This window comes from Alexandromys fortis, unplaced genomic scaffold (genome assembly GCF_014885135.2).
Source record: "Alexandromys fortis isolate MF-2015 unplaced genomic scaffold, M_Fortis_MF-2015_v1.1 scaffold_80, whole genome shotgun sequence".
NCBI classification, from domain to species: Eukaryota; Metazoa; Chordata; class Mammalia; order Rodentia; family Cricetidae; genus Alexandromys; species Alexandromys fortis.
In genome coordinates this window covers 8,439,567-8,455,104 of record NW_026068174.1, presented here as the reverse complement: position 1 = coordinate 8,455,104, position 15,538 = coordinate 8,439,567, and the positions used below count along the sequence as shown (strand labels likewise).

Genomic DNA, 15,538 nt, shown 5'->3' with positions numbered 1-15,538 from the left:
TGAATTTCGATAGACATATTCAAAGAAAGGTACCCTAAAGACAAAAATAGGTATGGGGAGAATTTTTGAAAGCAGAGTTTTGATAACCTTAATTTCTAGATTTTTATTTTCCTTCTGTCATACACCAGGTGGCAGATATGAGATAGAAACTTGAAGTTTTTCTTTTAACAATATGTTTGCATTTAGAGGAGAGAGACACAGTCCAACTCCCAAGCCAGCTTTAATTTTTAAGTGAGGCATAACTACCATCATATTGAGAAGTAAGGAGATATATATGTTTAGGTAGTGAGAGTTTACCCTGCAAAGATTTTTCTTTGCTTGATGAGTCTTTCTGGATAGCTATCTTTTCTTCTTTAGGTGTCTAAATGTCCAAGGTCTCTTGACTTCTCGAAGACGAGTATTTTCTATTTTCCTGCAAAGACGAGAACAGAACCTTGTCCCAACCCTTGTGAGGATTCTTTACAACTTGTATGATTGTCACCTCTATGAATGAGCTGTCATTTCTCTATATCAAGAGGTTTCTCCTTTTCAAACAGAATCTTGATTAATTTTCATGGTATCTGTAGCTTTTCTTCTCCTGTGGAAACAGAAACAAAACCCCTTCCCCAACATAGCTCATCTCCTGGTTTCTGTTGTGAGGTCAACACATCCTTGAAGTACACCAGCTGATTTAATTCAGAAGTTTTTTCTGTTGTCTAATGTTTCTCTGCAGCTGTTTTTCTTTTCTCATTAGCATTAAGAAAATTCAAAGTTAATAAAGCATTATGCAATCAATTTCTGGAAGTATTTATCATACTTTTCTGTTTATATAACATATATCCTTTATAGTTCAATTTGATCTTATAACTGCCTGACCTGTAGGATTGTGTGGTGTACCTGTAATATACTTATAATAGGCAAAAAAACTGTTTAATTTTCTTAGAGACACATGCTGGAACATTGTCTGCTTTTATTTTGTGCAGGTAGACCCATGATGGCCATAACTTTTAATAAATGTGTAATTACTGAATCAGCCTTTTCTGAATGCAAAGCAGTTTTCCATTGAAAACCTAAATCAATGGTGTGGTATGCATATTTTAATTTTCCAAATTCTACAAAATGGAACATATCTGTCTGCCAGATTTCTTTCCTTTGAGTACCCTTTGGGTTACTTCCTGCAGGTCATGGTGTTTGGTTGTATAAAGAACAAGTAGGAATCTTATAATTCAAGTAGGAAAGCTTATCATTTCCTTGGCTTGTTGCCATGTGATGGAAAGATCCTTTTTCAAACCTTTGCTATTGACATATTTTTTATAAAATTCTGAGGCCTTCAGCACTTTTAAAATCAATAATTGATTGATTTCTGCATTATCTTGTTCTAGAGGACCTAGCAAGCCCATTTGGAATCAGACATGTGTTATGTATATGGGATGATGTCTATTCCTGATTATATATTGTACCTTAATAAGTAATCAAGTCAATTCTGTATCATCTGGTTTCAATATGCAATACAACTCTGCATATCACGAATCAGTAACTATTTTAAGAGGTTCTTTAAAATCCCTTAGTATCAGCCAGGCAGTGGTGGCACATGCCTTTAATTCCAGCACTCGGGAGGAAGAGGCAGGTGTATCTCTGTGAGTTCGAGGCCAACCTGGTCTACAAGAGCTAGTTCATGACAGGCTCCAAAGTTACAGAGAAACTCTGTCTCGAAAAACCAAAAAGAAAAAAAATCCCTTAGTATCATGAGAATAGCATGTAATTCTGACTTCTGGACAGAACCATAAGGGCTTGTTCCACTTTACTTAAAATTTCTGCCTTTCCAGATGTATTTGCATCAGTATAGAATGTAGGGTCTCCAGTTAGTGGTGTGTCCAGTACAATGCAAGGAACAATCCAATTAGTTGTCTTTTTTTTTCTTTTTTTTTTTTTTTTGGTTGTCTTTAAAAGTCAATTATCTGGATTTGGGGATAGTTGTTGTTAATCTCTCCCAAAAATTACTACAAGCTTTTTCCCAGGGTTCACTTTCTTCCCATAATTTGTCAATTTCATCATTATTAAATGTTGCTATGCTGGGCTGGGCGGTGGTGGCGCACGTCTTTTATCCCAGCACTCGGGAGGCAGAGGCAGGTGGATCCCTGTTGAGTTGGAAACCAGCCTGGTCTACAAGAGTTAGTTCCAGGACAGCTAGGACTGTTATACAGAGGAAACCTGTCTCAAACAAAACAACAACAACAAAAAGGTACTATAATTTCTGCTGGGTCTATTTCTGATAATTCACAAAATCTCAGTTTTCCTTTTAGAATTAACTTAGAGACCTTTTCCATGTAATTTTTTAACTTTTTATTCAGTTTATTTGGCTAAAAAAATCCATTCTAAGATAATGTCTTTCCTCTGCATTAAAATTCCTGTAGGGAATTGTTTAGAGGGTAATATGACCCTAATGCAGTTAAAATTTGGATCCATATGATCCTTCTGCAATTTCTCTTCAATCAAGGTGTTTTTTCTCAGCTCCAGAAAATAATTCCCTGGGACTATTTAATTCCTTGTCACCACCTAAAGTTTTGTTTAAATTAATCAGGTCATCAGGACCTATCCCAATAGTTTGCCAGAGATGGGAAATGTCTCCTAGCAGTCTTTGGAAGTCATTAAGAGTCTGCAACCGATCTCTCCTAATTTGCAACCTTTGAGGTCTAATTTTTTTGGAAACCTATCTTATAGCCTAAATAATTAATAGAATCTCCTCTTTGTATTTTTTCAGGTGCAATTTGTAATCCCCAACAAGGCAAATTTTTCTTCTTCAAACATTTTTCTAAAGTATGTACATTTGAATCAGCAGAATGTCATCCTGTAATGATAAACTATAGATTAAGGAAATTGCTTACGTATCATTTCCAATGACTGACTTACAAAATATTGGCACAGAGTAGGGCTATTTAACATTCACTATGGGAGAACCTTCCATTGATATCTTTTAGCAGGCTGAGGATTATTATAAGTAGGCACTGTGAAGTCAAATACAGATTACCAAGGGCTGGTTGACTCTTCAATATGCTGAGCATCTTGTTGCTCCTGTACCAACAGACTTCTAAAGTCTGAAGTTTCTCTTTTGTTAAAGGTCATTGCTTAACCCATATAGGTTTATCTGTCAGCCTTTTTGTTGTTGTTGTTGTTGTTGTTGTTGGGGTTTTTTTTGTTTGTTTGTTTGTTTTGTTTTTTCCGAGACAGGGTTTCTCTGTAGCTTTGGAGCCTGTCCTGGAATTAGCTCTTGTAGACCAGGCTGGCCTCAAACTCACAGAGATCCACCTGCCTCTGCTTCCCGAGTGCTGGGATTAAAGGCATGCACCACCACCACCCTGCATCTGTCAACCATTTTAAAGGTCGGGCTGTTGGTGCCTTTGAAATATCAGCAGCTGTTGTGTCCTGTTCTTATACAACCTGAATGGTCAGTGACTGTTCTTTATAAAACCATCTAATATTTTTCCCAGAAACATATGTTAATTTATGGTTTGTTTCTAAGATTGGGGGAATGTTAATCTGAGTATTACATTGTCATCACAAATCACATCCCCATAAATTTATTGCTATGTCAGCCACATATGCTTTTAATATTCCTCTCTATCCTTCTGGTCCTATACATTTGACCCATCTCCACACTCTGCTTTACCTGAGATAAAGTTTCAATCCCTAAAAACTGAACATTTATGTATTTTTAATTTTGGTCTTTGTTCATTTATAGAAGTTTGTCTGCCAGGTGGTAGTGTCACACGCTTTTAATCCCGGCACTCAGGAGTCAGAGGCAAGTGGGTCTCTGTGAGTTTGAGGCCAGCCTGGTCTACAGAGCAAGTTCCAGGACTGGCTCCATAGCTACTGAGAAACCCTATCTCCAAAAAAAAAAAAAAAGTTTACCAAAATACTCACTTTATGGTTTCTCTCTTCTACAATAGGCATTAGGTTCTTTAATTGCTCTGGGAAATATTTTCCTCTATGATGGCAGGAAATANAGCAAGGTATATTTAGTGAGTCTCTCCTCACCCCACCTTTTTTAAGCATGCCATAGAAACCCATTCATGGGTGTATCTTGGATGCGTATCAATTTATAGATTTGGTTCAACTTAGTTTGAGTCAATTTCTGTCACTTAAATCTGCTATGATGGGCCATTTTATTGTAATAAATACCTTACATTAAGGCCAAGGCATTATTTGATACTGTTCACAAACTGAACTCATTACAAAGGAAAATTCTTTGTTTGGTGCTTATGGGCTTATGGGTAAATGTGTGGGCCTGTGTTTGCATGTATATGCTGATAGTATTTAAAATATTCCACAGAAGCTTATATGGAAGGATATCGTCAAGCTCATAAAGTGTCAGAGCTAAAAGATATATGTATATTTTTGGTCCCCTCTCTCCTCCCATTTAAACTTTGCCTAGAAAACATCAATCAACCTTCAATTTCCTTGTTCCTATTCCCAATCACTCACCCTCAAGGGTCAGGAAGTAGTTTTTATTCCAAATTCTTATCCTCTAATTTCTCTCTTATCTACCTCAGTATCTCAGGATGCTCAGACAAGGCTGCATTACTTTGCCACATGGTTGGTGCCTCCTGTTTAACAGTGACAGAAAAATTAGGTTTTGTAATAATATATTAGCACACATATTCTAAAACCCTCCAGACAAGGATCTAAAACATACAAAGAATTTTTTTTTTTCGAGACAGGGTTTCTCCATAGCTTTTTGGTTCCTGTCCTGGAACTAGCTCTTGTAGACCAGGCGGGCCTCGAACTCACAGAGATCCTCCTGCCTCTGCCTCCCGAGTGCTGGGATTAAAGGCGTGTGCTACCACCACCCGGCCTAAGAATTTGATCTAAGGAGATTTCCCTACCTCTAGCTTTACTCCATTTTTCAATCATCTTAGCCTCTTTTCTGAACCAGGTACTCCATTGTAATTGTGGAACAGGCAATTAAGCACCCTTAACCAAATCTATCCAGTTGTTAGGGTTAATTTTATTACAAACTGACCACAGTTTTTTTAAACATTTGCTTCACAAAAGGTGAATGCATGCCATAAGAAACAACTGCTTCCTTAATATCCTTTAGATCTTCATACATATAGGTGCCCATTCTGTATATCCTATTTGATATTTACTATTTGCTGATTTTTCAGAAATAGTAACAGAATAAGTATCTAAAACTCTTGGTAAGTCATCTCTGACTCTGATGTTAAGTCTTTACTATTGTCTTTTGATTGTACCTCATCTCTGTGCTTATCAGTTCTGACAAGTTCTTCAGTGCTTTCAAATCTGTTTATCACTGTCTTTTTTAGAGTCTGAATTTCTTGACCTGTGAGTATTTCTAATGATTTCCTCAAATCAATTAATCTGTGGTTTTCATCATGTACATATGATTCCAAGTCTTTAAGTTTTTCCATTAATGACATATTCTCATCCTTAGAGATTGTTTGGATGGCAAGCAGATTGTCTTCCAGGAGGGATGTTCTATCTGCTGGCTTGTCATAACTTTTTAACAGATTTTGATTGTCAGTTGCAACAGTATGAATCCTTTCAGATAATTGCTCAGTACCCTATGTAAGATTTCATAACCCATTGACATGGAATGAATTTTGCCTGTCAAATTATGGTTATCAATTTCAATGGTATGAATCTTTTCAACCAACTTCTGTAAAGTCTGTATCATTTCTAAAAGTTTCTCATTCTTGACCCTGTTATCAAACCATTTCTTTAAAGATATAATATGAAGTATCAAACCAATAGCAGCTATGGCTAAGAATGTATATATCCCAGGTAGATCATATACCTCTTCTAGAATTCCCTCTAGAGTAGAGGTGAAAAGGTTTTTAAATTCCTGGATGGTGATATTATCTACTATTACCTTATGAATGGTTTACAAATTGCAAAAAAATATTATCAGATAACTTATGTATGTTGAAATTCTCAGAAAATTGCTGTAGGTGTAATAATGTTGATTGACTATCAGATGAAGCCAGCATTTGGTTGGCTGGTTTAAGTGGCTGAGAGTTTAAGGTGTAATGACAATGCTGGCTAGCAGGTGTCGCAGTTACGCTAAAGTAGTTCAGGGATGCTGGTGCTCTGGTCTTACTTGTTCCGATGTTGGTAACCTAGGCATTTTCTAAGCAAAACTTTGGGGGAGGGTCAATATAATGCCCCATGCCTGTAATCTCAGCTACTCAGAAGGCAGGAGGACCATTGGGCGTAAGAGTTCACAGCTTGCCTGGGCAGCATAATGTAAGCTCTATTACCCAAAATAATTAAGTAGCTTAGGGAGTGGCTGGCAGAGAAGACATGGGTTCTAGGTCCTGGACCCCAGAGCGCTTGCCTCCACCTTGGCTTTTCCAGGAATCTGGCCATCATGAGTAGGATTCAGGTGCGTGCTTCTCTGTCGCCATGGGATCCACAGTGTGGGTCTTCTGATCTTAGCTCCCATTCTTCTCTACAGAGTGACTCTGCCTCCTGTTTTCAGCCCAGAGAGGCACGTTAGTAAACAGCTCTTCAGCTCTCCCTCCCTCCTGTGAGCCAGGCACAACCACACACACCTGTAACTGAAGCGCTCCAAAGTCAGAGATGGGAATGTGGAGAGTTCGAGGCTAGCCTGTGCTACCTCTCAGGACTCTCTTTCCCCGGTGATTCAAAGAAGCTCCAGGGCTGAGGTACAAGTGGGAGTCATAATTGGACCAGATTTTAGGGTTTATTACCTCAGCTCCCTTTTTTTATTAATTAAATTTTTTTTCATTCATTTTACATCCCAACCAGTTTCCCCTCTCCTCCTGTTCCCTCCCTACCCCCACCTCCCCACTGCCCCCACATCCACTCCTCCTCTGTTTCTGTTCAGGAACGGGCAAGCCTCCCATGGGTGTCCACAAAGCATGGCATTTCAAGTTGAGGTAGGACTAAGCTCCTCCTTTTTTATTGCAGCTGGGTGAGGCAAACCAATGTGGAGAATAGATTCCCAAAGTTGAGCTCAAGCTTCAGGGACAGGTCCGGATCCCACTGCTAGGAGTTCCACAAGTAGACCAAGCTACACAGCTGCCTCACATAGGTAGAGGGCCTAGGTTGGTCCCATGCAGGCTCCCTGACTGTTGGTCCAGAATCTGTGAGCTGCTATGACCCCAGGTTGTTTCTGTGGGTTCCCTTGTGGTGACCTTGACCCCTCTGGCTCGCACACAACCTTTCCTCTCTTCAACAGGATTCCTGAATCTCAGCCCAGTGCTTAGCTGTGGATCTCTTTGTTTCCATCAGTTGCTGGACGAAGGCTCCCTGATGACAGTTAGGGTAGTCACCAATCTGATTACAGGAAATGGCCAGCTCAGGGCCCCTCTCCACTATTGCTAGGAGTCTTGGCTAGGGTCATTCCCTGGCACCGGGTTTCTTCCTAACCCTGAAATGGCTCCCTCTATCAAGAGTCTCTTTCAATACTGCCCACCCCCCATCCTTCCCTCAACCTGCCCAAATCCACTCCCTTAATTTCCCATGCCCACCCATCCCCAGTCCACCCAGGAGATCTCTTATTTCCCCTTCCAAAGGAAATCCATGTGTCCCTCTTGGGCGCTCCTTGTTACCTAACCCCTCTGGGGCTATGGATTATAGCCTGGTTATCCTTTATGTTACATCTGCTATCCACTTATGAGTGAGTACACACCATGTTTGTCTTTCTGGGTCTGGGTACCTCACTCAGGATGATTATTTTCTAGTTCCATCCATTTGCCTGCAAATTTCATGATGTCATTGTTTTTTACAGCTGAGTAGTACTCCATTGTGTAAATGTACCACATTTTCTCCATCCATTCTTCAGTCGAGGGGCATCTAGGTTGTTTGCAGGTTCTGGCTATTAGTCATAATGCTGCTCTGAACATAGTTTTCAGATTCCTTATTGACCTATGGAAAGCTAAGACCTCGGAGAGAGAGAGGTGGCCACATGTGGGACATTAGTGAATGCTAGACCCAAAGTTGTCTTCCTGTCTTAGCCATCTTCTCAACTTATTTGCCTGTCTGGGAAGAAGAAAAGGCAGGAAAACGAAGCCAGGGCATCCCTGGGCTCTGCTTCTTAGCCTGTTGAATGGGAAGAGCAACCTCTCTGAGGACATTCTCACTCAAGGTTCAGGAAAGCTAGTAGAGGAAGCTTGGGTGGGGAATCCTCTCCCTGGAGTCAAGAGGACCTAGTGTGAAGAACAGAACCTGAAGGTGGGGCAGGCAAATGGCCTCTGAAGACATGGTTTCATCTTGCCTTTCATCCAGGTGAGGCCCAGGCCTGGGCTGCCATGGATACCGTGTCCCTGGAGCATCAGATCCAGAGCGTGCAACGCCACATCAGCTTCCTGAAAAAGGAGCAGATGGCCCTGCTTCGAGACCTGCACCTGGAGATCCTGAGGCTGCAAAAGCGCTGCTCAGGTGAGGCTAGCACTTACCCCAGGGGGCTGGAGTGAGGAGGGGGGTCACTGTCACCATCGTCGGTTTCTCTGGTGGGATGCCCCTCCTTGAGTTCCTATGAGCCTAATACGTTCTGTCCTGCCTCTTTCTGGATGAGAACCAAGACTTGAGTGGAGCGGGTTCTAGAGATGAGCCGAAGGTGACATGACTATATTGTGGAATGGGGGAAGTAAAGTTAGGACTCAGATGTTTAGTAAGTTCTAGGCCAGCCTGGGCTACATGAGACTCTGTCCTCACTTCCCCACACCTAAACATTTTAAGGCTGAGGACCCTGCTGAGGTAGTGGGTCAGGCTTCCAGGAACCAGTTCCATGGGATTCCTGTCCTTTGAGCACCTGTCATCCTTCAGGAGCTCAGGTGGGAAACTGACTGTCTCAGACTGGTGAGACAGAGCAGAAGGCTTGGAGTGTGGCTCAGCGTTGGGGCACTTACCCACCATGTGCACAAGGCCCTGAGTTCTATACCCAGCATCACACACGTGAAAATAAACACACATTGGGAAGGAGGGCCAAGAAGAGTTCAGGATGACAGTCCATCTGAGCAAGATGGTGGAGAGTGAGCACCGCCATCCTAAGAGGGAGCGTATCATCTCCCCGGATAGTTGTATGCAATGCAGACATACCAGCAGGTGACGGGAAGGAAGTGAAGAAACCATTCAGGTAAATGGGCCAGCATGGCAAAGGCCAGGAAGTCGGATAAAGCTGTGCTTAGAAGAGACTGTAAGAAGCCAGACTCCGGTGGCGCACAGCACCTGAGTGGGAAGGCAGAGGCAGTTGGATCTCTGAGTTCAAGGCCAGCCTGGTCTACAGAGTGAGTTCCAGGACAGTGAGCTACACAGAGAAACCCTGTCTCAAAAAGAAAACAGAAAGAGATGGGAGGGAAGGGGAGGGGGAGAAGGAAGGAAGGAAGGAAGGAAGGAAGGAAGGAAGGAAGGAAGGAAGGAAGGAAGGAAGGAAGGAAGGAAGGAAGGAAGGAAGGAAGGACCAAAAAACTCCTGGAGACCCTGACAAATGCAGGGAGAGCTGCGAATTTGTCTTGTCCCCTTGGGCAGTAGAGAACAAGAACCAGTGAACGGTTTGGAGCAGCTGGATGCTTCTCCTTCAGCACTGCTGGTCTCACAGCAGAGACGGTGAACTGTGGCCGAGAGAGGCTAGATACGTGTGGTGATGCTGATGAGAGGCTCTGGGAGAGGCAAAGAGCTAGTGGGAAACAGCTGGAAACAGCTGGAAGGAAAATGGCCTGACAGTTGATCACATTTGCGAGCAGAGAAGAGGCAGGAAAAGAGTGGATGGAAATGTCAGAGCTGGCCATTCAGAGGCAGGACTGTGACCCAAGTGCTCACGTATCTCCAAATGTAGGCTTTATGTGTGTTTGTTGATACAAAGTCTCATAGCCCAGGCTGGCCTTGAACTCCTTAAGTAGCCTAGGATGGTCTTGAACTTCTAATCTTTCTGCCTCAAAAGTGCTGGGATTATAAATGTAAGCCACCACACTTAGCTCCAATGCAGGCTGTTATGCTCGAGGGATATCTCAGTTGGCAGAACCCAATTTCCTGCTAATCTATTTATTTATTTCCTCCTCCTCCTTACTGTGTAGCCCTGGCTATCTTGGAACTCAATATGTAGACCAGGCTGACCTCAAACTCACAGAAATCCACCTGCTTCTGTCTCCCTAATGTTGGGATTAAAAGCGTGCACCATCACCAGGCTCCAATTTCTTTATTGTGAAAGCGATAAACCAAGATCCAGAAAGAGAAAGTCATACAACATATGCTAGTGTCACAGCCAGGATTAAAACCAGCAGCTGTGCAGTTTTCTGAACATTTTCTATCTTTCTGTTTGCCCAAAGCTAGGAAGCTTGAGTGAAGCACTCAGCTCCCCATGTTAACAGAACGTGAGCAGTCTAGACACAGATCCATTTGCTCCATTCCAAGCTAGGCTCCTGGCCATCTATCTCCCCAGTGACTGGATGGCTCCCAGAGGCTACTTTTTTATTATAAGGACAGTATCAGAGGAAAACAGGAGACTCAAAAATCTTACCGCAGATCCTCTCATTTCTTCTTGTTTTTCCCAATTCTGAAGACCTGGGTCTTTCCATTCTGGACACAGGATAGTTCCCATGACAACCTGACGGGCAGGATTCGAGAGCCCTCTAGCCCTCTCTGGCTCTCAGGTGAGCCTGGGCTTGGAGCCTCCTGGTTATTGATTAAGGAGATAAAAATAACTCTGGGCTTGTCTGGAACCGCCACTCTGGGGACTGAGATGACCAGTTCAGACCCCCTTCCAGTGGGAAGAGCAGAGAAAGCAGAGAAAATAGAGGGAGGAGGTTGAAGGGGACTCAAGAGGGCAGGCTGCCTGGAAAGCCAGATGAAATGGGGCTTGGAAGTAGAAGTAAATTCTGGGCTGATGGGATAGCCTGGCTAATGACAAGCGCCCCTGAGCCTTAAGTGCTGAGCTAGCCCTAAGCTAAATCCTCTGTTTTTTTCCATTGCATCCTGACACCAGACCCCTGTAAGAGAGGTGCTGTTTTGTGCCCATTTTCCAAATGAGAAAACTAAGGTTCAGAGAAGTATCCTTATTGGTCCAGGACCCTACCATGTGCTTATTTCATATAATGTTTATATAACCTGCAAGGATTCTCATCAAAAGATGGGTCGAGAAAGATGAAGGAAGCCTGGCATGGTGGCACACACTTTTAACCTCAGAACACAGAAGGCAGAGGCAGAGGGATCTCTGTGAGTTCAGGGCCAGACTGGTCTACAGAGCAAGTTCCAGAACAGCCAGGAATACATAATGAGATCCTATCTCAAACACACACACATAGAGGAAGATGGGGGTGTGGAGCCCAGCTGGGATTCTGTCTCCTCAAATCTCAGTCCTGTGGTTAATGGTTGAAAGAAATCAGCCGTTGAGAAGTTAGTGGCAGAGCCAAATCCCTTAGGCCATTTCATAGGTCTTGGAGGAAGGGAGGAGTTGGTCCCAAAGAGTTCTAGGGATGGAGGCCTCAAAGGCCTCCAGGGAAGAGTGGCCCCAGGGAAGAGGTTCAGGCTCCGGTCATAGCTAAGGTACCCAGAGCTTTCCGTGTCCCAGCAACAAGTGGTTTCCCCAGAGAGGTTACTTCTAGCAAAGCCCCTGGTCCCTAAGAGCGTTTTGAGGGGAGAAGGGGAGCAGATTAAGGCCACAGGTCTGCCTGTCTGGGAGATGATGGGCAGCCGTCCCAGAGATATGCCACTTCCTTTCTTTGGACTCTACGCTTCATCCCTGAAGGTATATGCAGGTGCTCCCGACTTCCTTCTGCCCTTTGCCCAGCCCAGCACACTGCCTCCAGTTCTGTGAGAATTAGCACCCAGAACCAGGAGTGCTAAGCATTTTCTGTGTCATTGAGTTGTACACTCCTGCCTGGTCCGAACTCTAGGAGATGGGGTCAGGAGGTAGGGCTGAAATAACAGATGCCCTGAGAGATGGAGGGGGCATTGGGAGCACCAAAATTGAGTTGAAGAAAAATAAGCAGAGATACGGAGATAGCTGGGCCACCAGCACCCGGGAAGAATTTTGTCCTATGCCAGTGACCTTGGTGGTGGCATTTCCCTAGCTTGGAAGTCCCTCCCCTTCCAACACCAAACCAACGCCTGGTACATCTTCCACCACTAGGTGGTGCTGTCCTCCTTAAGCCCTTCTGTCATAGTGGTCACATGGGGTTTAGGAAACAGTCGGGATCTCCCGACAGTAATACAGGTACAATACTGGTTATGAAATTAATGTCACATGTGTTCAGCTTGGCAAATAGCTTCTGTCCATTTCCGCTGCTCCCCAAGTATCCCTGGGCACTGCAGCATTCATCAGTGCAACTAAGCTTGCATAGGTCACAAGAGTCCTCCACAACCATATCACCCCTTAGGAAAAGGCGAACACCCCCTCATCCCCTAAACAAGCCAGGCTCTTTTGCCCACAGAGGTAATCTCTGTACCCAAGCCTAGGCACAAAGCTTTTGCTAGAAAGATCTCTGGGTTTGGAATCCCCGGGCCCAGGCTGTGCGCCTTCAGCATGACTCTTGCCTTTGCTGGGATGCGAAGCAGCTGTAGCGGGAGTGGAGATTGTGTCTGTGGGTCTGCCCTTCCACTAACTCAGTTGTGACTTCCTGACACACACACCTACTTGTGCACACACAAACCCCTCTATTCTCTCTTCCCCAGAACTGACCCATGACCTGGAGATGAGAGAGGTCCAGTCTCACCAGCAAGGTAAGAGAAATAGCTCTGAGCTCTGCTGGGAGGGAGGTGCATGAAGCCCGGAAGATTGAGTTTCACCAATTGTCTTTTAAATGTTTTATATATTATGGGAATGGGACACACACATGTGGAAGTCTGAAAACTTTGGGGGAGTCAGTCAGTTCTCTACTTCTACTGTGTGGGTTCCAGGGGTCAAACTCAGGTCATCAGGTTTGACAGCAAGCACCTTTACCTGCTGAGCCATCTTGCTGGACCAGATTTTGATTTTTTGAGATTAAGTCTCCACGTAGCTGGCCTCTAATTCTCTAAGTAGTCAAGGTTGGCCTTGAACTCCTCAACCTCTGCCTCTACCTCCAAGAGCAAAAATGGAAGATGCCCAACAGACCTCTGCCCCCCGCAACAGTGGTTTATACACACACAAACACATGTACACACACATGAAATGAATGCCACCATATAAATCCAAAATTAAAGTTTGTTTTTTTAAAGCCTCATTTGGGCAGAGCATTGTGGCACACATCTTTAATCCCAGCACTTGGGAAGCAGAGGCAGGCAGATAGATCTGTAATTTCTAGGCTAGCCTGGTCTACATAACAAGTTTCAATACTTTTGGGGCTATGTAAGAGAGTCTGTCCCAAAACAAGGAAAGATGAAGCAGCTGGGTGGCCTGGGGCCAGCTGGTCCAGTTACCCTGTGTCTGGCAGGTCCAGGGGATTCTGGTGGTACCACTGGAGAGGCAGGGTGTCTCAGTCTTCAGCAGGTTTCTTCACCATGGGATTTCAGACCCAAGGCCAGTCTAGAGTACACAGTGGTGCCATGGAGACTGTTTTGTGTTGGAATACTGCCTCATTCTGTAGTCCCAAATGACTTAGAACTCACTATGTAGACCAGGTTAGCCTCAAGTTTGTGGCCATCCTCCAGTCTTCTTAACCTCCCAAGTGCTGATATTACAACCATGAACCACTAAGCCAGTGCCCGAAGAATTCTTAAGAACTGAGAAAAGGAGGCTGGAGAGATGGCTCAGCAGTTAAGAGCATTGCCTGCTCTTCCAAAGGTCCTGAGTTCAATTCCCAGCAACCACATTGGTGGCTCACAACATCTGTAATGAGGTCTGGTGCCCTCTTCTGGCCTGCAGGCATACACACAATACAGAATATTGTATACATAATAAATAAAGAACTGGGGAAAGGGCCAGGCGGTGGTGGCGCACGCCTTTAATCCCAGCACTCCGGAGACAGAGGCAGGCGGATCTCTGTGAGTTCAAGGCCAGCCTGGTCTACAAAGTGAGTCCCAGGACAGCTAGGGCTACACAGAGAAACCTGGACATGGTGGCACAGGCCGGCCAGTGCTACACCATGAGACCATTGTTGGGGTGGGAGTGGGGATGAAGAAAGGAAAGGAGAAAGTTGGCTCCCCGCCGTACTGGTGTGTCACAGTTCTTACACATCAAAAACTCACGAGAGCAAAGAAGGCTGGAAACTTTTAAGCTAAAACATTAAAGTCCTGTAGATCACTGCGTGCAGCTGAAGATCAGCTAGGACACACGGGGACTTAGACTTGAGCTGACTGTCCACATCTTCCTATGGCAATCATGGACACTTCTTGGTGCCTCTGTGCTTGGAGAGATGGGACACTTACTCGTCCCTGATACTAAACAAAGAGTTCTATAACCACTACTAACTTTCCATTGAAAGGGCTTTTGGGGGCTGGAGAGATGGCTCAGCGGTTAAGATTATTGCCTGCTCTTCCAAAGGTCTTGAGTTCAATTCCCAGCAACCACATAGTGGCTCACAACCATCTGTAATGAGGTCTGGTGCCCTCTTCTGGCCAGCAAGCATACATGCAGACAGAATATTGTATACATAATAAATAAATATTTAAAAAAGGGGGGGCTTTTGGGGTCATCAGAGCTCAAGCCACTGCGCTGTAAGGAACATATCCCTGCTGGGCGGTGGTGGGGCACGCTTTTAATCCCAGAACCCAGGAGGCAGAACTCTGTGAGTTCGAGGCCAGCCCGGTCTACAGAGCAAGTTCCAGGATAGGCTCCAAAGCTACGGAGAAACCCTGTCTCAAATAAATAAATGCATAAATAAATAAATGGGAACATATCCCCTTTTGTCTCTGTGTGCCAAGTCCCAGGCGTAGATGGTTAGTAAGGTTCAGGAAGAGGGGCCCTCAGCCCTGATTCTGCATGATCACCTGGGGAGATTTCAGCAGTCTCATTTCTAGGGCCAATTCCAGGGGTTCCAAGTTAAACAGTCTTTTATAGGGCCTGGGAAACAGCTTGGGTTAAAACTCTTTGCATTGTTCTGATGTGTGTCTATGGCTAACTCCTTTGGTGAAGGCAAAAACTAGACCAGTCATCAAAAAGAACTCACAAAATAGGATATGTGTTCGGTAAAGGAAAGGACACCCACCACCACCTCCTGTGCTTCTCGGCCCCAGCTCTTAACATGTCTTCCTGTCACAGGGCTTTTGCACACCCAAGCTGGGTCTCCTTCAGGAGTACCCTTCTTTGCGGGGAGGAGCTGTTCATCCTAGCTCTCAAGCCTCTCCTTCCCTGATGGCATCACATCCCCCTTAGAATAAGAGGATTCTAGTTAGAGGATTCTAATTAGAATTTGTCTTTCTGACACGTGTCACACTGGCAACCAGACGTTTGTGGTTATTCACTATACTGCGCTGCCTGCTTCTTGAGAGCACAGGGCGCGGAGACTCAAAGCCCAACAGATTGCTTACAAATTAACGATTGCTTACAAATGAACAATCAGGGTTTTGCGCTTAAGCCGAAGAATTTGACGCGGAGGGTGGGTCAGGGCTAAAGTCCCTGTGGCTGAAGTTTGAGGCGGAAGAGCGGGGGGGGGGGGGG

General features: G+C 44.5%; 1 protein-coding gene and 1 long non-coding RNA gene across 2 annotated transcripts in view; one reads left to right on the top strand and one right to left on the bottom strand.

Annotated features, from left to right (window-relative positions):
• LOC126492465 (uncharacterized) overlaps positions 1–413 on the bottom strand; it is a 5,180-nt gene extending 4,767 nt beyond the window's left edge. Inside the window, exon 1 of the long non-coding RNA XR_007589593.1 lies at positions 298–413. This is a non-coding gene — a long non-coding RNA (uncharacterized lncRNA). The remainder of the gene's footprint in view (positions 1–297) is intronic.
• Ccdc92b (coiled-coil domain containing 92B) overlaps positions 1–15,538 on the top strand; it is a 32,724-nt gene that overhangs the window by 13,355 nt on the left and 3,831 nt on the right. Inside the window, exons 2-3 of the mRNA XM_050128932.1 lie at positions 8,251–8,403; positions 12,634–12,681. Of these exons, the coding sequence (XP_049984889.1) occupies positions 8,274–8,403; positions 12,634–12,681 (178 nt within the window). The 5' untranslated portion in view covers positions 8,251–8,273. The remainder of the gene's footprint in view (positions 1–8,250; positions 8,404–12,633; positions 12,682–15,538) is intronic.